This window comes from Mastacembelus armatus, chromosome 7 (genome assembly GCF_900324485.2).
Source record: "Mastacembelus armatus chromosome 7, fMasArm1.2, whole genome shotgun sequence".
In the NCBI taxonomy this organism is placed as follows: Eukaryota; Metazoa; Chordata; class Actinopteri; order Synbranchiformes; family Mastacembelidae; genus Mastacembelus; species Mastacembelus armatus.
Window position 1 is genome coordinate 1,138,252 of NC_046639.1, and position 25,195 is coordinate 1,163,446.

Here is a 25,195-nt window from a genome sequence, read left to right on the forward strand (position 1 = left end):
GTAAAACTAAGTAGTAAATACAAACATACCTGATCAGCATTTATGATATTTGACTGGTGAAGCTGCGCGTTGTTGTCCAACGAATTAAATCGAAACACAAGTACAAATATTACAAGAGTTTCGATTGAATTGTGTTGCATTCAAAGTCCTTTTCTAAATTCACTATTTCTTCTTAATGAAGGTCCAGGCGAAAACGATCAAAGCAAATAGGATCAGGTCTTGCAGATCTCGCAGTTTAGTGGGTCATATCCCTCCCCTCCCTGGATTAAATAATATTGGATCAAAGCGCAGTGTCTTCTCTATTTGCTCTTGTGTGTGTGTGTGTGTGTGTGTGTGTGTGTGTGTGTGTGTGTGTGTGTGTGTGTGTGTGTAGGCTTTGGAAATTTCCGGATGTGTCTCCAGGTCCCAGCTATTCTGTGCCTTTTGTGTGTGTCCTTACCGGAGGCTTGACATTACCAATAAAGTTTAGTGTACCTGCTGTAAACTTTATTGGCGGTGTAAAGGCGCGGCTCGGATGTGTCTGAGTCTTTTGTCTGAGTGTGCCGAAGCTCAGTGTGGAGATCACGGCCTGCAAGGACAGGATGCACCTCTTCTCCTAGTATGTAGCACAAATTTCTTTGATTATTTTCTGTGCGGAAATTTATTTTATTCCTCACCGAGGCTGCGTGCCATATTTTAAAGGAGAAGCCTCGCTCTGCTGGGATTTATAAAAGCTGCCTGTTGGGCTCAAATGAAATGATTTCTCTTCATACTGAGCTCTCGTGTTTTTAGATGTAGGCCTATTTCAGATGCAGTATCTTTGTTGAAAGGAGGAAAATCTCTTAAAGCCAGTGCCCGCCTTATGTTGTCCGTTTTTCCCGGACGTAATATTTACGCACACATTTTCCACATTGAGCGTAAATCTACTGTGTGCGCAGTACTTAAAATCCTGGTGAAAGTTTCAACCAGATTTACAATGTATGTCGCTTCCATGTCATTAGTTTTGATAGCTGGTGTGTATCTGTGTGTGTGTGTGTGTGTGTGTGTGCAGGCTCAAGCTCCACCTCACCCGCTTTTCAAGTTAAAAAATATGATGCTTTGTGGCCAATTAGTTAAATTAAACGCAATTTTAACATCATGCGTGCACTTGGGGCATCTAGTTGATGGTGGATGTGTGCAGCACTAAAATCTGACATGTGCTTACAGTCATGAAATCCATTCTGAGGCTCAGTCAGTGAGACGCAGGCCCTAATATGGAAGTATAGTTTCATCAAATGCCGCCAAATTGAAGTATAATTGGATATTTCTCTCTCCCCTCGTGTCTCTGTGCCTCTGTCTCTCTCCCCCCTCCACCACCCCCACGTCTCTCTCTCTTTCTCACACTTTAATTTCCTATTTCCCGTTGGCATGGGCACATCATGGCACACAGCTGCTCCACCAGGGGAACTGTCATGTTTTTTTTGACGCACGTCTAATTTGTGACATACGGGGAATTTTTCAGCATCGCAGTCCATGGAGTGTAGCCATTTTTAGTTTTGTGCAATCGGAAAAAAGAAAAGGGAAAGATGGGTGCAAACATTCCTGGTTGTTAAAGGGAGAAATTTACAGCTGAGTAATAAAAGTTTACGACTGAATCCCTTCTGCGATTGGCTGCGGTGAGCCACGTGGCACACGCTCTATGAACATGAACTTTATGCTGTTGTCTATTCTCTGGTCCTTCCCTTGTATCAGCAGCAGACTAAGCCGGGGCGTAGAAACCTCTTTTTTCTCTGTAATATCAAAACATTGCACGGTCATTTTGACGCTGCTTCGTGTGATATTCATCCGATCTCCGACTTCCTGACAGTGGGATCTTCGGGACAGTCGCCGCCTCTACCAACCTCAGCCTGCGTTTATCCCCCCCACCGGAGGCAATAAAGCCGCGACTGGAAAGGGAAAAGGAGCAAGCAAGCCTGCTAGACAAGACTTTCCCCCCCATGCCTCCATAAGCTCCTTATCACCGCGATGTGAAGACAAGCCAGCAGTGCGTGGGGGAGATGTGCGCTGTGTTGATATTTCCCACTCGCCATCGTGACCCCTCAGCTGCTGTGTTGGACCACAGCGAAGCAAAAAACAAAAAAACTACAGGGAGCCTGTTGTGGTAAGATAGCATGTTTCCCTATCTGGGTTTTTATGCTGAGTTTGGCAGTCGGCCACGATTGCTGGGTCGGAGGGGTGAATGATGCAGAGCGGTGAATGTGTGAAAGCACGAGAAGGTGGAGGTGTCTGCTCCGTGAGCTTATGACCTGACCTGTAGCCTGGGGGGCTGCTGCTGATGCCCACAGTCATTATGCTCCACTGGCTGCTGTAGTAGCACCTGCGAGGGCACTGAGCGCATTAGCCTACATTAGCCGAGCAGTTTAGAGATGCCGTGCCAATATGTTGTAATAAATTGCGCACTGATAGTAAACTTTCTCATCAGTCATAGGCCCCTGTGACCAGGCAGTGACAAATTGCATCCTGAGCTGGCTGATGTGCTCTAATTAGGCTATTTCTTGTTTCCACACTTGTTGTATCCAGTCTGTGCCAAGAGCCTGAATAACAATCTATAGGCTGTTTAACACGCGCACGCACGCGCATATAACACACACAGACACACACACACACACACACACACAGGCTACAGTATGTACACAATGACACTCAGTGCAGCTCCCCACAGTGCCCCCTAGCGATCAGAAGCGGCTCATGTGGAAGTGGGCGGGTGTTGAGGCTTGTTGTTTATGGCTGCTGGTTTTCGGCAGCGGTTCACTGCGGATGTCAGCTGACCCCGCGGATCCGCCGCTGCCAGCTAGTAACTGCATGAGGTGGCACACAGGAGTGTTGTCCGATTTGTGGTCGGACACACTGAGGTTCCTCTGTTGTTTTGCTGCGAGACAATGAGATGCTGTGATTTGTACCAGACGCATCGCTCTGTGACATAATCACTGACGACATCATGAGGAGTTAGCATGTCCTTTTATTCATACCATGAACCAAAGCCATCACAGGAGTCTTCTTCATCATCATCATCATCATCATCATCCGGGTCACCAGCAACAGTGACAGGCGTTTTAACAGCGGTGCACAGGGCGACAACAAAGTGGATCGAATAAATCAGATACACTCCAGAGTTCCTGCTAACATTTGATAAGAAAGTAAAAAAATAAAAGACTAATTTCTTCCTCAGCTTGTGAAAGAGCACACATAAGAGACTGAGTGTGTGTGTGAGTGTGTGTGTGTGTGTGTGTGTGTGTGTGTGAGAGAGAGAGACATGAACCAAGACAGTGAAGAAGAAAAACATCAAGAATCATAGGGGACACAGTGTTGGCCTGTATTATGGCATTACAATATAAACTACTGTGTCTATCAATAAGCTACAGTGTGTGTTGCAAAGGCATCTACTCTCCCACCGTGTGTGTGTGTGTGTGTGTGTGAGAGAGAGAGAGAGAGAGAGAGACAGCAAGCTGAAAGCGGTTGTTTTATCAAAGCTGAGCCCTGTGTATTTTATTATTGTCTGTGCAGAGACGAAATATGGTTTGTGTTGTAAACCGGTTTCATGTGTGTGTGTCCCCTGCTGAAGCTGCAGTGCTGCCTTTCCATCTTGTGAAACACAATTATTGGCACAGCCTCGTCCTGGAAGCCTTTAAAGTCTTATAACCTACTGTTACACATGGTGTTTGCTTTTCCCTTATGAAACATTGCTGTTGCAATGGATCGTGTCCGCCGCTGCCCAGTACTCTGCCTGCAGAGAGAGAGACAGGGAGAGTCCGTTTAATACATGCCGTTTGGGTTGTTAGGTACATCTTGGTTTGAAATAAGAAGGGGGGAAACCACAGTCTATTGTTTTGCCCTGCGGTGTTTTTAAAACAAGAGAGACGGGTTCGCATAAAACTCCATGCAGTCATGAATCTGTCCACATCACCACATTTAGAAGCTCACTTCCAAATCCCGACAGGGCCGAAATTTTGCCTTCTAATGGTCATAATTTATGAAGTGTGGATCAACATGCGCTCGTTGGGCAACAGCTTCCTGAGTGCTTAACGAGCATAACGTCGAACACTTCCGGACATTAATTGGGCCAGCCAGCGACGGTAAAGTGCTTATAGAGGGCTTTACATTGTTAGTACGTGAATTACTCCTTATTAGGAAGGTTAAAAGCGAGGGAGAGGAAAAAGCATCAGCGGCTGACCAGACTTCGCCTCCCTCGCTGTGTTTTTAATCACGGCTGATAATGTAGAAATTTTACAGGTCCCATACAACTAATGCTGAATAATGGCGTGCTGTTTGATACTGATGCACGACTGGGAACATGCGGGAGGAGAAGCGATGTTGGTCCATGGAAGTGGACGGAGCCTGGCATGCTGCAGGGGAGCGGGGCTGTTAAAGTTGGGCCTTTATTAAAGCGTAAATTTAAAGCTGTTGCAACACGTTAATAACTAACATCACAACACCAACAAGTAATAATAATTAACAGCACCGATATTATTATCACGCCTGCCTCACGCGTGATCCTTAAGCTTTCTTAGCACATGCATTATTTTGCGGATAATTACAAATTAAGGGCCTATAATATTCATTGTTGGTCTATTAATGCTAATTATTAATTTTAATGGTTAGTGCACAGTACGAGTTTATTCTTAATAATTTATAATTTTCATTTTGGACCTCCCTGGTCCTTTCGCTGGTCATAATATGCCTTTAAAGATCGTGGAAAAAAGTGGAACAAACGGCTTCTTGCCGTCCTGCATCAAAAGCCGCGCATGGGGATTTGCCTCACGGGCCGCAATAAAACACTAAAACACAAGGGAAAGAATGACCTTTCTAATTCTGCACACTGGCACAACCTCTGCTGCATTCCAGCCTCCCCAGTCCACACATTGGCTTGACTGTTCAGCCTTTATTTACAACCTGAACTCTGTGGACCAGCGTGTTTTTGGAGGGCTGTGAACAACAATTCAGGAAAATCTGTGTTTGGAAACTCAAATGATTTTTAGCGGCGTTTTAAACTGAATTAACGCCTTTGAACTGGTCTATTCATTTCCGGATCGTTTAATAATGAGTGAAACCTATGGAAACACAGCCTTAAACAAATGTCATAATAGTTTCTAATTTTGGGAGCATGACAAATTAGGAAGTTAACAGGAAAAAAAGCGAATTCAGAACATTTTGGTTTTATTCTGAATTAATGTTCAAAAGTGGCGCAGTCACTTTTTAGGTTTTCCTCAGCAACTTGTTTTTAATTGTTCCCCCTGTGGGTTGAAAACGTTTGTGTAAACATGGACACAACAAGTTTTATTCCGGTCTGTATGTTTCTTTTACACCATCATCAGCTAATTCGTTTCTTAATATCAAAGTAAAGAGGAAAAAATATTCCCAGGGCAGCAGTAGAGGGACATTACAGCCTCCAACTTTTTGCGCTTTTTCGCCCCAAATTTGTGCTACGCGGATGTCACATATGGTCACGAATAAGGTGAAGGGGAACTTTTATTGCACCAGCTACTTCCTTCTCTTTGTTCTTGTCTCTTTTATGGGCCATTCAGGATCCCAAACATCAGACCAAACAGTGTTGCATGTTTAGGCTGCAAGTATTCACCCTATTCAAGAAATCAATGAGGTGAACCAATAGGCTGCTGGAGACTGCGCCTGAACAGACGTTCTCAATAACTCTATTGATTATTTTATTGGTATTTATTATGACATGTGGCAAAAACGTCCAGATAATCTGAATTAAATAGTTTCAGATGAATGTGCGGATTTTTTATTTTTTTCAATTTGGTTTAAACGCGTTGGGAAACAAAATGCCAGTGATGTATAAATGCGCTCTGATCAGCTTAAATAAGTGATTTAATTATGTTAATTACAAGAAGAAAAAAAATACAACTGAGCGTGAGTGATGTTGTCTTCTCTAATATTATTAATGTGAAATTTTAAAGGAAGGCACATTTCGCTCAGACAGGCGCTGAAGTTTTGTTGGATCTTTGTGAAAACACCCCTGAAGTAATTTCCAACCCCATCATTTGCTGCCGAGCTAATTATCGGTTCCCCTTTGAGCTGTGTGTGCCAGAGCAGGAAGGAACAGACCGGGACATCTGCGGAAGGATTTTAATGCGTTGCATTTTTACTGTAATTCAACCGTAACTTCTGCGCGTAAAGTGGGAAATGTGCTTTTTAGTGCTCCGAGTTAAAGAGACTGGACAGAGCACATATAGTGGACACCGGGTGCTGTTGACCTGTGGAGCGTTTTCTCTGACATGTGCTGGACAATCGCATGACTGATCTCCCCCCCCCAAAGAGGGAGGCAGAAATAGTCTTCTCACACACAGTTTTATATTAGCCAGCCGGAACTGTACACGCGTTCCTCTTTGCTTTATGTGTGCACATGCTGTGCAGTGCTTTCATTTCCGAGCCTGGAAGATTGCTGCTCGTGTTGCAGGGCTTTGCTGCAGAGATAGTTGTTGGTGAGCTGGGGAACGTCACTTGTTTTATTGCCCTCACAGAAGAGAGACCATAAACGCATTCTTACCACCTACACCCTCCCCCAGTCCACAGCAAAAGCATGGAAACTGTTCACATGCCTGATCATTCATACACAATGGAAGCATTAACAGTATGTTGGAATGGTGTAATTGTCGATATGGCTGAGATAAACAATAAATGCCAATATTAATTTTTAGTTTTCACACGACGGCTGCGCGTCCTGCGGGGATCAGAGCATGGAGATGGTAGATATTGCAGCTCTTTGCAGTGATTTGAAATTAAAAGTGACTGAGTTTGAACACACACACACACACACACTCACACACACACACACACACACATATAAATATACACACACACACATATAAATATACACACACACACACACATCAGGAGAAGTCAGTATCACACGTCAGGGTACTGCATTAAATCTCAGTAAATGTATTTAGTTTCTAAAGAAGGCCCTCTAAGGCACATTTGAGCACGAGTCAATGTGTATTTTGATGCAAATCGTCCGCCTTCCTGTGAATATGATCACTGTACTGAATGACATTGGCCACGGTTTGCGCCACACTTCCTCCTTAAACACCACATCTCTTAAACTTCGATCCAAATATTTCTCATCCAGCCCAGCTGCACAGTGTGCCACTCCAACTCTACGTTGTGTTTATCGGTATTTAGCACTAATGTTCAAGCTCTGAGCTAAAAGCTACAGTTTCTCCTCAACTCCTGCCTCTCAATTGGTGGAGAACGGTCAGCTGACATTGTCATATTGTCTCTCACCGAGCCAAGCCTCGGCTATAACACTCGGGTTTGTGCGTCTTAACCGGAGATTGGAAATTAATAATATTGAATCCTCAAAGTAGCCCACGTCCAGTTAGAGGAGCAGAAAGTCGAGAAAAAAGAAGAGCTTGGAGAAAGGTGTGGTTGGTTGACACATACGGGAAGGAGATTTACTGAGGAGGAGATTGAAAAGAGACCGATAAAGAAGTGGGGAGAGTTGGAGAGAGGGTTTACAGGCAAGGTATGAATTCTTATTTCGCAAACCCGTCGCTTTCCTGCCATTTATCCGGTGGTCAAGATGTTTTGCCTAACGTACCCCTAAACTCCACCACCTATGACACAGTCAGACATTTTTCGTCGTACGGCGCTGCTGTGACCCAGAATCGGATATATGCACCTTTCTACTCCCCTCAAGATAATGTCGTTTTTGGGTCTGGCAGGGCACAGTATGAATATGGCTCAAACGTGTTTCTTCAAGACAAGGACGTGCTGCCCAGCTGCAGACAAACAAACATGGGACTCAACACACAAAGCCACATTGCTCAAGAGTACAGTTTGGATCAAGGAAGAGCGGGAGCGCAGGAGCAGAAAAGCAACATCCCGATCTACCCGTGGATGCAGCGAATGAACTCACACAGCGGTGAGTTTTACTACGACAAATAAATTAAGGAAATGGGCCAGTTTTACGATATGTCTTACCAAGAGAGTAAGTTACTTTTTATGGCCCCATAAAACATTACTGTATCCCCTCGACTTGTAGATGGGCCTTTACATGTGCAAACAAACAGCTTTCATTTTAAGAATGACATAGTGGTCATAATCTGAGACAGAGAAAACACGAGGATGCGTTCATTATTTTAGATAATAAAGCAAAGATGCTCTTTGAGATATGATTTGTCCTACAGTTAAAAGGTGTTTATTTTTTATCTTCTGTGGTTTAGATCACAATTATCATTCCTCCAACGAGGCAAAACTTATGCTCGACTGCCTCAGAGTATCAGCAGACCACAGACAGGAGCATGCTCTTCGCTGTCAAACCATTAAATTAGTCACTTTACTTTGTATGTCAGCAGGAGTCGGCTACGGGACAGACAGACGCAGAGGACGCCAGATATACTCCCGTTACCAAACACTTGAGCTGGAGAAGGAGTTTCATTTCAACCGCTATCTGACCAGGCGCAGACGCATCGAAATCGCCAATGCGCTTTGTTTAACAGAGCGGCAGATCAAAATCTGGTTTCAGAACCGACGCATGAAATGGAAGAAGGAGAGCAACCTGACCTCCACGGTGACTGGAAGTGAACAGACAGGAGCCTCTCAAGAGGAGGAACGCAATGGCGCAGTAGAAGAAACTGGGAAGGATGAGGACAAGAAGAAAGAATAGTTCAAAAGAAGAAGTGAAAAAACACGTGATGACCATTAAATCCCAACATAACTACCTAAAAAAAAAAATCTATATGGACTTGAGAGCGACTTCACTGCATGATGGCTTCCCTGCAGCTCTCCCACACTTGTATCTCATGTTGACCACACGAGTCTTGAGCCTTAGAAATCCAAATGATTTCAGCCACAGTATGGCCCCTGTAACATTTGGAGTCTTTTTTAATTATTATCATAATTATTATTATTATTGTTATTATTGCAATGTCACACTTGTATTGTGAAAGTAAAAAAGAAGTATTAATTCCTGTGTTATTCCCATGACAGTAAAAATCTGTGTATTTATCCCCCACCCCCCCATCCATCACTGTGAACTCTTTGATCACCTCACTAAACGCAGTGTTGGTCAGACATAACTCAGTAATGTACATGCACATTCCACGGAGGCAAAGATCGGACGCACACGTTTTTTGATCACAGTCTAATTTAGTACTTGAATCGTCCGCAGAAAAGTATCCTGCTATAACCTGAAAGTTGCACGGATAGTCTACAGTCACTCACACACACACACACACACACAGACACACAAGTGAAATGCCTGTATATAATCAAACTGTTAGTGTACTATGTAAATCATGTGAGGACTTATGTGCATTTAGCCGCTTTGATAGACGCTGAATAACTTGCGCTTAGCCCCGTTTTATTTTCTGTTTTTTTTTGGTGCTCATTTGACCCAATGGGTTTTTCCTTGTGAGGTCGATTTGTACACTTTTGTTTGGGAGTTACCAATTCATGTTTTGTCATAATTGTGTATCATGGAATAAAAATATTTGTAAAACTTTCATCCTCTCTTTGTGTCTTTTTGGGAGCCCCAGACTTCCTAACATGAGTCAGATGATCCCACCCATATATTAAAAAAAAATAATAAAAGGTTCCTTAAATTACGCACCAAACTCCAGTGCGCGACTTGATGGCACACTTTGATTTTATCATGACCCTTTAGCTCAGTTTGGGCTAGTAAAGCCAACCGAGAAACAAATAACCTGAAGAAGTGATTTTTTTTAAAAGTCTCTTAAATAAAAGAGTTTAGAGTTTTTGATTGACATGACGGGAATGAGCTATTGTCCCGCATTAACCATGTTAAAACACTATAACATTCCCATATCGCTGTATTAGTATAACATGCAGCGACGTTCACGTTTCCACGCGTAAAGCTATTTTAACCAAGTCAGCCCTTTAACTTTCTGTTATTATTATTATTATTATGAATAACAATATTTTTATTATGATCATATTATATATTGGTGGTGTTGTTGTTGTTGTTGGGAATTTTAACATGGAACTGGAGGTGACTCACAGTATGTCAGGGCCAGCGGGGTCTGTCCGGTTCTGACCGTCCTGCCCCATACCAGACACCAGATGACGCTCTTGTCTTACTGTCTTGCCCCTTTTCCGCTAAAGATCCCTGCCTGGTCCTCAACACCCAACGGCTCAAAGTTTACCGGACACGTTTCTCCTATTCATCAATATCCCCATTGAGTATCAAAGCCAATTTATGACTGGCCAACATGTGCACGTGATCCCATACAAATACCCCATATTTGGGCAGCGCACGTCGGATCAAGAATTAAAAAAAAGATACCAAAGCCTACTCCACCTATAAATCCTGGATTATTTTTTTAAGAGCAGACAGCTCTGAATTTTCCAAAAGCGGCTACAAAGAAAAGCAATGATCAACAAAAACAAGGAAATAAGCGCATCCTACATCCCGCAGCGCTCCCTGGTTTAAAAAGAAAGTATCCTGATTAGTTAAAATGAGCTCTTATGTTGACAGCTCCAACCTCACGCAAACAAGCGAGACAACTTCTAACACTATGTTTAGTTTCGATGTGCCTGGGCGCAGGTCCAGCCGCTATGAGGGTGTTAATGTGAACGGGATATTCACTTGTCCCGTCCCCACGACCTCTGTTGAACGGGAGGAGATGAAAACTAGCCTGCGTGGCAATACGGATACTCCTCTCCCGGCAGGACCACAGATAACCATGGTCTCCACTAGCTCGTCCGTGGAGGCAAGCGGGCTGAACTACGGCTGCGGCACTCTGCTGGGACGCCGGGCCGACAGGGACCCGGAGAGGAGCGCAAAGTCCGGCGGCAACAAGAGCCAGGAAAGCGAAAGAAACGCGGAGAACACGCAGTCGGTAAAACGAAACTCAAACGTGAACCAGCGTCAGGACAGTGAGCAACAGCCACAGATTTATCCATGGATGACAAAACTGCACATGAGCCACGGTAAAGTTTTCCTATTTTCTAAAGTGCGACTAAGATGCTTTCCCTTATTCACTCTTAACGATGCAACTCTTCTTTTCGCCCCTTCTAGTTTCCCTCTTGAGTTTTATAGGCCAAACGCAGGAAATAATAAAAACTCGCGGTCATAAATTTTATGACAAAGGCATCCATTGCTCGTAAACCTGCTCTGTTACGGTGAAGAGGTGATCTGTGGGGTGATTTATGGTGGTATAATTGGATAAGAGAACAAAACTGTGATAAAACTACGAAATAATATTACAAATTCAACTCTTAAGCGGTGTTCCTCGTTTGCTTTGCTTTGTTTATAGTCTTAGTCAAACTGCATATTTTACATGATCAGACACTGTGTGTGTGTGTGTGTGTGTGTGTGTGTGTGTGTGTGTGTGTGTGTGTGTGTGTGTGGGAGAAGCTTTAGCCTTAAATTGAACTCTGGGAAACACCGATGCCCTGACCCAATCGTGAACTTTTCACCTCTAAAAGATCTGAAAAGGCGTGCTCCTTCCCCATGGCTGACTATTTAGGCTGCAGATGGACACTGAGCACATTTGCTGCAAGAAAAGAAGCTACTTGCGTTTTGTGTTGCTCCATATGCAAACACCCAGGAGCACACAGCGAGGACGCTTAAATATTTACATCCAGGCCTGTTACTTGACTTTGCACGTCGCGCATGATAGAGTCCATAAACAGGGACACATATCTGGAGAACATCAGTTCCCATGTTTTAACATGAACGGTCCTTTAGATTTCACACATCTGTGTTATATGCAGCCGTATCAGGCCGAGGCCAGTGTTTACAGGGGAGGCCAGCACATAATTAGTTACCTCATTCTGCATTTTGCAGTAAGATAATATTTCTTTTAGCAGGAGTTTGGGTATTTTTTATGTTTTAATGTGAAAGGCTGTGCAGAGCCATCCTTTATTTATTGGATCTAGTTAACCATCCTTATCAGCCTGACATATTTTTTTATTACACAAATTCACAGTAAGTAATATCAGGTTAAATTGGGTTATATAAAGATATTTAATCTTTTAAATGAAGATGGAAGGGGACATAAAATAATAGGTTTTGCTTGTATTTCTCGTTTTTATGCATAACCAAGGTATTTCTTTTTAATGCAATAATATTAGTAGAGTATTTTATTTATAAATATATATATATATATATATATATATATATATATTTATCACTATAATGCTGCTGAAAGCTAACTTATTTTAATACCACTTCAGAATCGGAGGGTAAGCGGTCCAGGACCAGTTACACTCGCTACCAAACTCTGGAGCTGGAGAAAGAGTTTCACTTCAACCGGTACCTGAGCCGCCGCAGGCGCATAGAGATCGCCCACAGCCTGTGTCTAAACGAGAGGCAGATCAAAATCTGGTTCCAAAACAGGCGAATGAAGTGGAAGAAGGACTCAAAGATCAAAGTGAAGGAGTGAAAGTGCACGAGTGAACGGGGTGCACGCAGCACGTTTTCAGCCCCACACACTGCTGCACAGAGCTGGAGTGCCGCCTGACCTCCGGATGAACTGCTAGGAGCAATGACATCATGACACCGCTCTGTGTGCTTCATCACCAATTATGTGCCACTTGCTGCAGTTTGGGACCTAATGTATTGAATATCACTCACTTTGATCAATCGGTTTACATTTCTAAATGAATTTGCTGCCCATGCGATGATAACCTCACTTTGCTGCACGAAGGGGACAAGAGGTTGAGGGGAGCTGGGTCCTTCGCCCTGCAGGGCTTTGGTCCGCAGCGCGCTGAGAGGCTGCACAACGCTTCTACTAATCCCTGTGTTTAATTAGGATAAGACTAGTGCAGGCATAACTCCCGACTCTGTATCATCACCGTGTGATCAAACCTTAAGGTCAACGAATCAAATCAATGCTTATTTTGGCAACAGTCGAATAGTTCCCCTCCTCTTTCCTTTTCCTCCACAGTTACTGTCTGATTTTTTTTGTCGCACTTCAGAGTTGTTGGCTGTATGATGTCTGTGAAGGCGTCCTCCATGTTTTCCACCATGTCCTTGTGAAACTAAACCATTATGTAACATTCAGCGACTGTATGTGATAATATTGTGACGTGCAATGAAACCGTGTCTCTCTCCCTTTGTAAACCGAAGGTGTCTGGTTTACACGAGGCCTAGAATAACTGCTAGATGACTCATTTGTTGATTGTAACCAATAAAGTCTTATCATTAAACGTGATGAGGTTTCCTACTGTCAATGTGCACATTTCTGTTTTGTTTTGTTTTTCCTCTCCTGATATTTGAGGTTAATTGTAAAATTACTCTGCTGGCGTGTATTTAATTACTTTTGTGCGACGAGTACAGTGAATTAAAGTACTTAGAAATTGGGGTATTTTTAAGAGTAGCCTACGTTTATTTTGTTTTGTCCCACTGGTCACGTTTCTAACCCAGAACTCACAGGATTTCATTCACAAGCAAATGCGCTCTGAAGTTTAAAGCCCCATAAAACTTTATTGCCCCTTTTCCACCACAGTCAGACTCCGTGTCCTGTTTTTTTGTCGGGGAAGGAAGAGACACACCGGCCTGTGACAACACTCGCCCTCAGCACAACCTGGATGCGAAACTTTGGCTTCCTGTGTCCAACACACGCTGACGCGCCGGCACTGTCGAGGCCATATGGCCACTTTATGATATCGCCCTGCTCTTTAGTCCTGGCATCATTACGCTGTAGTTAAAACAACACTATCTAATCATAGCGGGAGCTGGGTGTCCGCATCCAGCGGCGGCTTGTAGCGGAGGTAACGGTATGACGCAGCACAGCCCGCGGGTATGAGGTCATTCCTGCCTTAACGCTGCTTAGAGAAAATAAAAATCAACTCACCTCGCAAACTAACAGCTTCCTATTCAACTTCCTTCACGGTTTTGAGAACCGGTCAGCGCAGCGTCCACTTTTCTCTGCGCTCTGTTAGGCCTAAGCTATACGTGGACAATGTATTGAATCCCTTTTTGTATGTCTTTCTTTTAGGGTATTTTAAAGTTTACAAGGTTACATATGCCAATTGCCCCGAGCAGGGCCTGTGAATGGTGCATAGGAAGCACGTGGTGTCATTTAAGTGGGTTTTATGGCCTGGAAGAGCTGACAAACCTTCGATATATACACATCATATATAATCTTAACTGTCCGGAATCGCAGCTGCTGGCTTCCCCTTATCTGAGGAAGAAAGGGCTTTGTGGCAGTGAGGATGCAGTACCTTTCTCCGGACTGTGTGTAGTCGGGCGGTGCGAGGACCGAGAGCAGCTGCAGTAAGTTGCCTTTAACTTTGTCTACAGGCCTGAGACTGTGGCGTTATTCTCTGCCGAAAATACGGTTTATGTTTTGTATGGCTTTGGATGCATGCTTGTAAAACTGATTAACTTTAAAATGAACTCCACTCATTAGTTTGCGAATATGCGTTTTATAATTTTACCACCACACGATGTTTTAAACGAGAAAACGTTGATTTTGGGGGATTTTTTTGTTGCTGCATATTTTGCTCCGCCTGAAAGGAGATGACACGGAGGTGACTGTTATTGGCTCCTCATCAGCTTTATTTGTTACCCAGCACCGTCCTGATTTAAATCTCAGGAAAACAAAATCAAAATCAACATAAAAGCGTGTGTTGAACACAGCACACAGACGCAGTGGCTTGGATTTGCCAGCAATAGAAAAGAAAAACATCAGTAAAAAAAAAAAAAAGGCGAGAGTGAGGAAATTAAAAACAAAAAAATCCTGTCGTCCAGCTTCACCCTCTGCTCCACCCTCTCTCTCTCTCTCTCTCTCTCGCACACCCACCTGTATATGTAAAAAATGTTTTAATTCTCTGTGAGCTGTTATGGTTTGGTGCCGTGGCTTCAGGCTAGAGTGTAATTGACCCTGTGTGCTGAGGAATAAAATGTGACTTAGTGAGTGCGACGCTCAAACTTTGTGTCTTGGCTTAAAAGCTCGTGTGCGTCGATAAACGTGGTGTGGGGCGTATAAAACAGAAAGACTCGTGATGAAATTGCTTCGTGTCATTATTTGACCTTAACACGAGGTTGGTGTCTGGGCTCATGGGTCCTGTTGTTTGAGGGTCGTGTCTGGGACAAGGAGCGGGTTTGTTTCAAAGACATGAGCGCAGCCTCGTTTCAAACCGTGTGTCCTGAGGCATGACCCGCACAGAATGCATGATTCACAAACACGCACCTTTCTTGTGCAATACAGAAGAAGAATGTTTGCATATGCAAGAATGTTTTCAGTGTTGAGCTGCTGGTTATTGTGCACCGAGTTAACAAGCAGCTGTTTCGCTTGCTGTCCTCACTGCAGGGGCAGATATTACTGAATTGATCAGTTTGGAGACTGATGAGACAACCTGATCTTATAAAGCTCGATAATTCCCTGCTGCTCTATAGGGCACGTCATTTAATTGGCCGTGCGTCTGGGAAACAAAACCCCACACTCTTCTCAGTCAATGCGCACGAAAAGTGCGAATGACCAGTTTTGTTGTGAGGTCCTGTTTGGGTGCAGCAGGGATGTATATGCACATCTCCAGGCTAATGGAGGAATTAAAGATGATCCAAATGGAAAGAAGTTTTTGGACTCTCTCATCCAAAGTGCAGCTCTTCAGGCTTTAATGCGCTCATATTTGTCACACACTGGTCCTCACAGCTTTGCTCTCAAGGTGTGCAGGAGGATCAATTATACACTTCCAATAGGGGGCACTGTGTAACACGCTCCTGTGTATTGATATACTGCGGGGGCAAGGCAGGGCATCGATTGTTTTCTTCCTGAGAGTCTGTCTTATTTTTGGATAAACAGATACAGTCAAATTAACTGTTGCCACGAGGAGAAAGGGATCATCATAAACTCTCAATATCTAATAAAAGAATCCAAAAGGAAGACAAAAAAATAAAATATTTGTTGTTTTCCAATTTATTATTAAATCTGATGTATGATAGGCCTATAACCGTTTGGTTGCAGGAGCTTGATTATAATGGAAGTTATTTTATTCCCATGACTCTTAAGTACTTGCATCTCGGGAGGAAGTTTGTTTCAAGTTTGCTTCTGCTCCAAACAATCTCGTGTCACTACAGTAAAAGTGAAAGAGTCTAAACATCCGTTTTCACTGACATGTCCTGTGCGCTTGTATTCCTTTCTCTGACCTGTGGAGCTGACACCGCCATCATTCAACCCGCAGAGGTCATTTCCGGGTGAGCACAGACTTCCCTTTGTCTCAGCCCAAAAATAAGAAGCGCACAGTCCCACTGACATCGCTGTCCAGTACAGTCAGATTTTATTTACCATGTGAAGACAAAGTCCTGTTTTTTTATTGACTGCTCGCCATAATTCAGTCTCGCCGAAGTCCAGGGATTTCTATTCATAGAGGATTTGCCCAAGGAAAAACCAAAATGTTGGAGATTTAGTTTTACTGTCTGAACATGACCCGTCCTAAATTCCTGTCCTCGGTCCCAGTTCTGCAGGAGCTCACACATGCCAGAGCTTTTCTAGGGCAGCCTCCCTTCAATGAGGCTAAATAACACAGGAGATTTAGAGGCACAGGCTGAAGGATTATTCAGATGAAATAATAAAGCAACGTGTTTTATGATTCAATGCAGCAAACGTGCGAAAATTGGTTTGAGTCAAATGACTTTTCCATTATTTTGATTTCTATTCTTGATCACTTATTTGATTTGAGTTTTATTTAACACTGTTATTTTTTCTGATTTGAGATCATTTTATTAGCAGCCAAAACGAAATATGCTTCAATCGATAAATTCATATCAACATGATACTTCACTGCAAAATATCTATTTAATTCAGTGTTTAAATTTTTGATCTGATATGTGTTTAGAAAATTTAAAGATTTATTTCTTAAATTGTAAAACAAAACATTTTTATCAAGAATTTTATTTTTCCAATTTTCTGTACAAAAGAGATTTTGCACAGAAAATGTTTTTTTTCCAATTAAAGGTAGTTTTTTTTTTTTTTTTTTTTTTTTACCATCTTTGATCTAATTTTCGTTTTTTTCCTTTCTGTTTTCAGACACTTCATCGGGGCAAAATGAGTGGGACCGTGGATTTTTCAGTAAGTCTTATATAGGTCTATCGCCCCACGCCTCTCCACCTGTGACACTGCTTTGTGGAGTTTGGTATTTGGATTTAGGCAAACCCCTGGCACATCACACACGTGGTGTTTATGGATTCTGACCTGCAGTTTTATCAATGAGCGTTTTTAACATCCATATAAGACTAAAACATCTGGTGCTTAAATGGAAACCTACAATTTGAATCACTTGTCTTTCTGAAAACTACATGAGTCTAAAAAAAATAGACAAAAGTTGCACAGGTGAACTGGAGTTAACACAGCAGTGCAAATCTAAAATGAGCTATTGCTATAATGCCCAACCAACCAACCAACCAACCAAACAACCAACCAAGCAACCAACGGGTGGTTTCTGGGGGGGTCTAGTATCTAAACCACCTCTGATTCCCAGGCTGCAGGTTTTAGAGGGCATTCATATCTAACTAGTCTCCAGCCTGTCTGCACTTCATTAAAACTTTTTATTTTAACTGAACGGTCCAGCCCAACGTTATTGCACCTGGGGAGAGTAAAACGTGTAAAGGCTATTAGGTTAAGGGTTTGATTAAAAGCGCACCGTAACCATTTTCATCAGGGGGCCGAATATTGCTGCGGTGTCTGCATCCAGGTCAGGTGCTGCTGGGCCACCAAATTAAAAACGACCATGCATGAACAGAGCGACCACCTTCACGTAGTTGTGCACAGATTTATTTTTGCTTACATATGTACATGTGTGCACGGGCTTGTACTGCTGTTATTTTGCAGGGGGAAGGGGACGCTTCACAATTTCTCAAATGAACAAATGAAACATCAAATTAGTCCGCCTGAGGGCCTCATTTTTTGTACTTCTACATTATAACTAGTTATTGAACTAGGTGCACGATCTGAAAGCCATTTGTGGGGAGAAAGAATTCATTGCTGTCTCTCCATCAATAATCCTTGGCAGTGAACTATTGGAACCAGTCAAACGCGAGGGGTGAAACGCGGGTCAGGCTGTCTAACTAATATTAAAATGCGTCCGCCAGAGCGCATGGGGCGAGAGGGAGTATGTGGTGCGCATGGAGCTCTTTCACACTGTTTGGGTACACAACAAACAGCATGTATTGAAATAAGCATATGCCAAAGCCAAATAAACATGATTCCGATTTTTTTTGCCACTATCTACTCATCAGTCCACTGTTCGTTGCCTTAGGATGCTTTGTTGTTAGAGGGAAGACGTATACGCATGGCGCACTTGGAAAAATATGTAGATTAACATGTTTTTTGACAGTGCTGGAAGCCTCCTGTGCATTTCCACTGTAATCAATTCCATTGATTCACAATCCGAGCATGTATGCTGTTTTTAATAACCCCCGAAACAGGTCACATGTCTGATATTGCATTTTTCATCCGAGGCTTTTCTCATTAGCTTGCAGAGTGGCAGGAAGAAAGGTTACCGAGCGGTCAGTATGGTAATAGCAAGAAGAAGAAATGGTTGGGAACAATAGAAACGTATTTTTCATTTGTGCTGTCACGCCGTCCCTTTGTATCCGCCGTGTTTGTGGCTGAATATTCATATAGGAGCCACCTCAAAGGCAGAGGCTGAATGTTGAGAAAGGATACCCTCTTGTCTTCTGTGGTGTGTGTGTGTGTGTGTGTGTGTGTGTGTGTGTGTGTGTGTGGAGGGGGAGTGGGGGGGTTATATTTGTGTGCACTGATTTTTTTAAGAGAAAAAGATGTAAAAACAAAAAGCAGTGCTCTCTGTCATGTGTGAATGTACTAAAGGCAGCGCGGAGTTGATTTGTGTTAAAGGAACCCTGACAAACAGCATCCGCTTTGGCACACACTTTGTGCAGCGTTTTCACTCGATTGCAGCCTTACTATTTGTCATGACACTGCTCTCATATATGATACACCAGCCCAGCCTCACACACGAAGACCTGCTCGCACTGAGGTTTGCCTGAGTGCCCACCTTTGAGGCTTCTTATCTAAAACCCGTTAGTTGTCTATATGTACCCTGTAGAACCGAATTTGTGTGAAGTACGAACAATCGCAAATACGTCTCTACAGGAATACATGGGCAGCTGAAATACCACGCCTGCCATGGATTCTTCTTCTGCTGCTGCTGCTGCTGCTCTGCACATCCCTAGCTTTCCCTGCTATTGCATATAGAAGCATCAGTGATTCTGCACATGCACCCTACATCCAGGCACTAGCATTGCAATAACATTGTCACAAAGTGTATTCACAGTCCAGACAGCAATAGATCGCGTCGGTAGGCCGCGGAGACTAAACCCATGTGTGCAGTGTGCGGCTACTACTGTGTCAGACCCTGTAAAACACGTTAGGAACCAGGGGTCGTTTAAAAGTGACTGATTTACGGCTTTTATTGCTCTATAAAACGCCTCTAACATCCTCGCTAGGGGTAATAGAAATGTCGTGCGCATTCTGTGCAAACAGGACTGCCAGAAATATGCCGTTTCACGTCGTTTTTAACCATATTATGTAATTATTGCTGTGAAATAGACACACTCGTTAACAGCAATGTGGTGCTGTTGACCAATGGATAGGGACCAATGGAGACTTGGGCACTAGGTCTACTTTTGTTCAGGCTTAATGTTTCTTCAAGTGGGAGCCTATAAAGGACATTTATGGTTATTATTGTTTCTGCTTTCCTACTTGTGATTATGGATGTTGATTCCCACACAACTGAAGACATAACAATAAAAGAAAAAGAATAAAAGAAAAACATGAAATCCTGATGTTCTTGGGGGGGGGGGCTGCTAAGATATGAGGGAGTTAACCTCTTTCTCTGTGACTACAGCTGCCCTGAGATATGGGAGGCCTACAGCATGACAAGTTTATACAGCCAGGCAGTATCAGTTTACAAAATAACAGCAGGCCTCCAGTAATGGGGCTGATGGCCACTGCTTCATCCAGGATTAACATGGAACACTTACAGACTGGATCTGCAAATGGCATCTGGGCTGACATTTTACTGTAACATTAAGATTTTAACATTCGTATATATGTTTGGACCAAGTGGAACTGTAGTTACTGTAAACAGGACTGTTTGTTTGTTTGGTATTTCTCTAGGCCCCAGACTCTTCCTCTTATATTTGCTTTTTAAAAACTCAGGTTGTAGCTGCTTTTTAAAAATGCTCTTCTCCTCCTCTGGTTGGATCTCAGTGAAGGTCCACACACACACACACACACACACTCATGCTTTTATTTTGTCCTAAAAAGTTCTCATAAAAGGTTTTGATAAGGACCTTTCAGTCATATAAACACAGCGAGCCACGAGGACATGGAGCTACAGCCAGGAGCAGCGGTGCTGTCTGAAAAACTGGTCTGATTTCAGTTGCATTTAGGTTTTTGTTTGGTTTGATTTTTCTCCAGTCTGCAAGCAAGAGGATATGGGAGAGGGTCCACTGCAGTGGTGAAAGACGTACTGAGATCCTTCACTTAAGTAAAAGTATGAATACCACAGTATAATAATACTCTCTTACAAGTAAAGGTCTGCATTAAAAATTGTGCTTCAGTATCACAAAAGTATCAGCATCGAAATCTGCTTGAAGTAGCAAAATTAAAAGTACTCAATGGCACATCTCACATTACTGTATTTTCTATTATTACTGATGCATTATTGTGTTCATCACTGTAATGTTGCAGCTGGTAAAGGTGGAGCTAATGCTAACCAACATATTTGAGTTACTTTACACTCTGCTGGGTAGCTTGTTAATTCTGAGGTTCAATAAAGGTTTAGGATTGTGCTGTGTTTTATATCCGATTCCAAAAAGTAACTAGTTATAAAACAAAAAAGTAAAAGTACATTATTAAGTAAAGTAAAAGTACATTATTAAGTAAAGTAAAAGTATATTATTAAGTAAAGTAAAAGTACATAATTAAGTAAAGTAAAAGTATATTATTAAGTAAAGTAAAAGTACATAAGTAAAGTAAAAGTACATAATTAAGTTAAGTAAAAGTACATTATTTTCCATCAAAATGTATAAAGGCAAAGTATAAATTTGCTACAGATGGAAACACTCATGTATTTCAAGATGCCTTAGATACGTAGTGTTTGAGTCAATGTCCTCAGTGATATGTGCGACTGTACGTCTCCACGTTGCAGCTTCTCAGTCTGCAACAAACAACTTTAACTTCATTTCACTGTTTCACATAGTTAAGTTTGTCCTTGTCTGGTCTGTGACACCATGATGATGATGACGATGATGATGATGATGCACAGTTGTCAGGTTTGTGACACAGTTGTGTTGTTGTGTGGTGGTTGATTGTGTTTCCCAACTCTCTGGCCTTTGACACAGTGTTTGTGAAATCACAAAGCTCTTAATGAAATCTGATTTAATTATTAAAGACTAAAGACGTGTGTTACACTCAGCTGGTATCACTAAAAACCTCAATGACTTTATGTCTTTTATTCTTTTTGTTGTACATCAGCCTACACACGTTTGGCTTCCTGATGTGACATTAACAACAACTTTAAAAAGTACTGATAGTCTATTAAAATATGAAGGTCCGATTGTTTAAAGAGCATAGTTTCAAACCAGATAAATATCTCGTCTTTGTTTAGACACCGACTCTTCCCGTCCACTTTTCTCCAACATTATAAATAATCAGGCCTATTTTAAGGAATCAACCCAGCTCCAGAGCACCTCACCACTCTAGTACCCTCTGACATTTAGACCCACAATAAACCTATTAAATCTTGGTGCTGAAATGCTTTTATTAATATCATCTGACAGAAATGATGCAGCTCTAATTCCTAAGTATATTAATGAGCCATAATGTGCTTCACAGCTGAAGTGCTGTTGGTAAAGAAGGTGCCTCCATTAATTAGCAGATAACCTTTATATAACTCGAGCAGGCTAAAAAAAACAAACAAAAGACTGGTGTGCTATTGTTGCAGCCTATCCTTGGTGAATCACCTATTGTCCCTTTGAATAATTGAGAACAGCGGATTTTGCCTGTTTTATTTTTCCCTTGGTCAGCAACTAGCTACTAGTTTTGTCCCCAAGATCAATTGCTTTGGTAACACAACCAGATAGAGACAGAGAGAGAGAGAGAGGGAGAGAGAGAGAGGGGAAGAGTGAGGGAGAGAGTGAGAGAGAGACAGAGAGAGAGAGAGGGAGATTTGTGCCCACAATGGCGACTGTAGGTATGCTAAACACCTCTGGTTCCTTATCCGGGAACTACCTCTTACTCTGCTATTGGGCCACTGGGTCACGTGGTAAAAGTAACTTTACAGGGCTGCTCGCAAGTAGGAGGGCTTTATGGAGCAGAAAAACGACAAAGCTAGAAAAATTATTTTCCACTCCAGAAATTAATGATCATGAGCTCGTATTTGATGGAGTCTAACTACATTGATCCGAAATTTCCTCCATGCGAGGAATATTCGCAAAATAACTACATCCCTGAGCATAGTCCAGAATATTACAGCCGCGCAAGGGACACTGGCTACCAGCATCACCACCAGGAGTTATATCCTCCGCGGGCGAGCTACCAAGAGCGCCAGTATAACTGTGCAAGCATCCCTGAACCTGACACGCCAAGGGGACATGGAATACCCCATTCTGCGCACCTGCTGACAGGGAAGGGGCAACCAGCTTCATGTGAAACCCCACAGTTGTCCATGTCCCCTGCCACCCCTCCGGCCGCAACCTCCGCCTGCAATCAAGCCACCCCGGAGCATCCAAACAGCACAGCCTCCTCCAAGCAGCCCGTGGTGTACCCATGGATGAAGAAAATTCACGTCAGCACTGGTAGGCAACTTGTGTGTTTATGTTCCCTGCACTCCTCATGCTGCTCTCTTCCTTTCCCTCCCTTTATCAGTCCCTCTGACTCCCATCTCGTTGCCAGCCCCTGCTCCGATAGCAGGGAAGCCTTTGAAATGGCACAATTGAGGCGGATTTACGACTCGGCATTGGTAATTACACCCACCATAAATTTTATAGCCGAGGTATACTCAGGGCAGCCGTATCACCATGTGGCTTCTGCTGTTATGTATTGCGCGATAGAGACAGAGGAGAAATGAATAAGAAAAAAAAAATTGAGCTTTGTAATCTTGCATTAATAATTTAGCTCCTAGTTGGATGTGAGTGTCCTCTCATTACGCCGAGAAGTTCTTAACTTCCCATTTAAATTTTTCAAACAGCTAAACATTCATATCCAATAAATCTTTCCAGCCATATCTCAGTTGAGGCCATTCTTGTTTACCCCTCCTTTCCTCCCTTCCCTGTCTCCCTTTCTCTGCACTTCTCCTTTCTCCAGTGAACTCGGGTTACAACGGGACGGAGCCAAAGCGATCTAGGACAGCATACACCCGGCAGCAAGTCTTAGAATTGGAGAAGGAATTCCACTATAACCGATATTTAACTCGGCGGAGGCGCATCGAGATCGCCCACACCCTGGTTCTCTCCGAGCGACAAATTAAAATCTGGTTTCAAAACCGCAGAATGAAATGGAAAAAGGATCACAGGCTCCCGAACACCAAAGTGAGATCCTCTTCCTCCACCTCCGGGTCCAACACAAGCTCAGCAGCCGGCGCTGTTGCCGCTGCCTCGGCCACTAACACTGGGGCCCCCGACGAACTCACCGGAGCACAGCATGGCGAGGATATTACCAGGTTATAAAACCACGCACCAAGACCGGGGGTAGAAAAAGAACTGGTTATTTATAGAACAATTATATATTTTGTTTTCGTAGCTATCTTGTGCGGTTTCCTTTAAGTCCAAAGTTATATAAAATGCATGTTATATAGCATGGATTACTGCGAACACCGATGAATTATTTTTACGTGACACAGGGTTTAATTTATTTGAAGCTCAATTAAAATGATGTTTTTTATTAAAAATGTTTTGAATGAAGGAAAAAAAAAGTAGAAAAAAAAATATACATTTTATCAAAATGTTATTGTGGGCCATTCTTTTGCCCTGCTGCCCAAGGTGAAATGCACAATCTATTTATTTCAAACAACACTGGAAGGAAATCAATATAATAATAGTTATTTTTGGTATTAAAAGGCTGGAACACACCATTGATCTTGAACTTGTATGTTTAGGATATTAATGTGTGATTTACCTCGTGTATTTCAGAAACAGGATTTTGATTTACAGTTTAGTTTTGTGGTGTTGATGTTGTGTTTAGACCGTTACAAAGCAGATTATTGTGAAACGCAATAAACGGAGTTTAGTGTACTTGTGCTAATCATATTGGTCAATAAAACAGTGAGTGTCTACTAGTTTTATACACGTTTGATCGAACTTCATTTTAGGCAAGACGAGGTCTGCTGCTGGGTTGGCTCTGTGGAGGAATCTCCTCCAGACGTGTGAATATATTTGAACATTTCACGAGGGGAAAACAAATCACTGTGTTCTCAAACTGTGTCCATCAATTCTGCAGCTCATTTTAGCCTCTTTAAATTAGCAGTGTGTACACACACTGTGCGTAGGTTTGTGAGCGTGCGTGCGTCTGCGTCTGTGTGTGTGTGTGTTTAAAGCCTCATTCATAATGGACTGAAGTTATTTCTAAAATCTGAAAATGAAATAGTTACTCTGTGCATTATGTGCAACCTCATCAGTCTGAAGGGCATTCAATTAACGCTAAAGACAAGCCACTGAGGCCCTGCACTCCCTGCTCTGCCTCTGCCTGGGAAGCTCTGTGCTTCCTGCCTTCAACACAAAGCTGCATGCGATTCGTTTGGAGGACCTGTGCACAGTGTTAGGGACTAGAGGTTGTTGTGAAACCATCCTTACTCATGTTGTAGAAGTAGCTGCCCTGCTTTTTCTAGAGCCCACTGCGCCACGCGACTGAGTTTTCAAATGTAAGAATAAAAAAAAAAATAAAGTCGTGGATTTGCAGATAGAGTCACTAACATGCGTCATGTGGTCTTCGTTAACAGTGACGGTGGTGATGGAGTGAACCAGCTGACCTTTGTTATCAGGCTCTGTGGCGGGGCACACAGGCGGTGCAGTCGTGTTTTCTCTGTGACTTTATTGTGTAAACACTGACACGCTGTATCCCCAGTGGGCACTTTGCCTCCAGAGTCTGCAGCAGCTCGCGAGATTACACCCCCCCCCCAAAAAAAAAAAAAAATATATATTCAAAACTACAGTTTCAAAAAACGGCGCTTAAACGCGTCTGTGCGACGTCACCGTCTGGCAGGAGGACCAACACACTGCAGGACT

The 25,195-nt window shown here is 42.8% G+C and overlaps 3 protein-coding genes across 5 annotated transcripts; all 3 read left to right on the top strand.

The window, feature by feature from the left end:
- Positions 1-1,491: 1,491 nt before the first annotated feature.
- On the top strand, positions 1,492-9,352 carry hoxc6a (homeobox C6a). 3 transcript variants are annotated; one of them, XM_026331993.1, is made up of 3 exons: positions 1,492-2,119; positions 7,701-7,900; positions 8,331-9,352. In XM_026331993.1, exons 1-3 carry the CDS (start codon positions 2,016-2,018, stop codon positions 8,642-8,644), a joined length of 618 nt encoding a protein of 205 aa, XP_026187778.1. In that variant the 5' UTR covers positions 1,492-2,015; the 3' UTR covers positions 8,645-9,352. The 3 variants fall into 3 exon arrangements, with proteins under 3 accessions (XP_026187778.1, XP_026187776.1, XP_026187777.1); XM_026331991.2 differs by lacking the exon at positions 1,492-2,119 and having other exon boundaries at positions 6,529-7,900; XM_026331992.1 differs by lacking the exon at positions 1,492-2,119 and having other exon boundaries at positions 6,534-7,900; positions 8,334-9,352.
- Positions 9,353-10,259: 907 nt separating this feature from the next.
- Positions 10,260-13,157, top strand: hoxc5a (homeobox C5a). The gene is made up of 2 exons (XM_026331995.2): positions 10,260-10,929; positions 12,178-13,157. Exons 1-2 carry the CDS (start codon positions 10,455-10,457, stop codon positions 12,384-12,386), a joined length of 684 nt encoding a protein of 227 aa, XP_026187780.1. The 5' UTR covers positions 10,260-10,454; the 3' UTR covers positions 12,387-13,157.
- Positions 13,158-20,962: 7,805 nt separating this feature from the next.
- Positions 20,963-24,249, top strand: hoxc4a (homeobox C4a). The gene is made up of 2 exons (XM_026331988.2): positions 20,963-22,771; positions 23,280-24,249. Exons 1-2 carry the CDS (start codon positions 22,336-22,338, stop codon positions 23,639-23,641), a joined length of 798 nt encoding a protein of 265 aa, XP_026187773.1. The 5' UTR covers positions 20,963-22,335; the 3' UTR covers positions 23,642-24,249.
- The last annotated feature ends 946 nt before the right edge of the window (positions 24,250-25,195 follow it).

Coding starts and splice junctions, on each gene's coding strand:
- hoxc6a (XM_026331991.2), top strand. CDS start 7,504: ATGAATTCTTATTTCGCAAACCCGTCGCTTTCCTGCCATTTATCCGGT. Junction 7,901..8,330: donor GCGAATGAACTCACACAGCG/GTGAGTTTTACT, acceptor TTTGTATGTCAG/CAGGAGTCGGCTACGGGACA.
- hoxc5a (XM_026331995.2), top strand. CDS start 10,455: ATGAGCTCTTATGTTGACAGCTCCAACCTCACGCAAACAAGCGAGACA. Junction 10,930..12,177: donor AAAACTGCACATGAGCCACG/GTAAAGTTTTCC, acceptor ATACCACTTCAG/AATCGGAGGGTAAGCGGTCC.
- hoxc4a (XM_026331988.2), top strand. CDS start 22,336: ATGATCATGAGCTCGTATTTGATGGAGTCTAACTACATTGATCCGAAA. Junction 22,772..23,279: donor GAAAATTCACGTCAGCACTG/GTAGGCAACTTG, acceptor TCCTTTCTCCAG/TGAACTCGGGTTACAACGGG.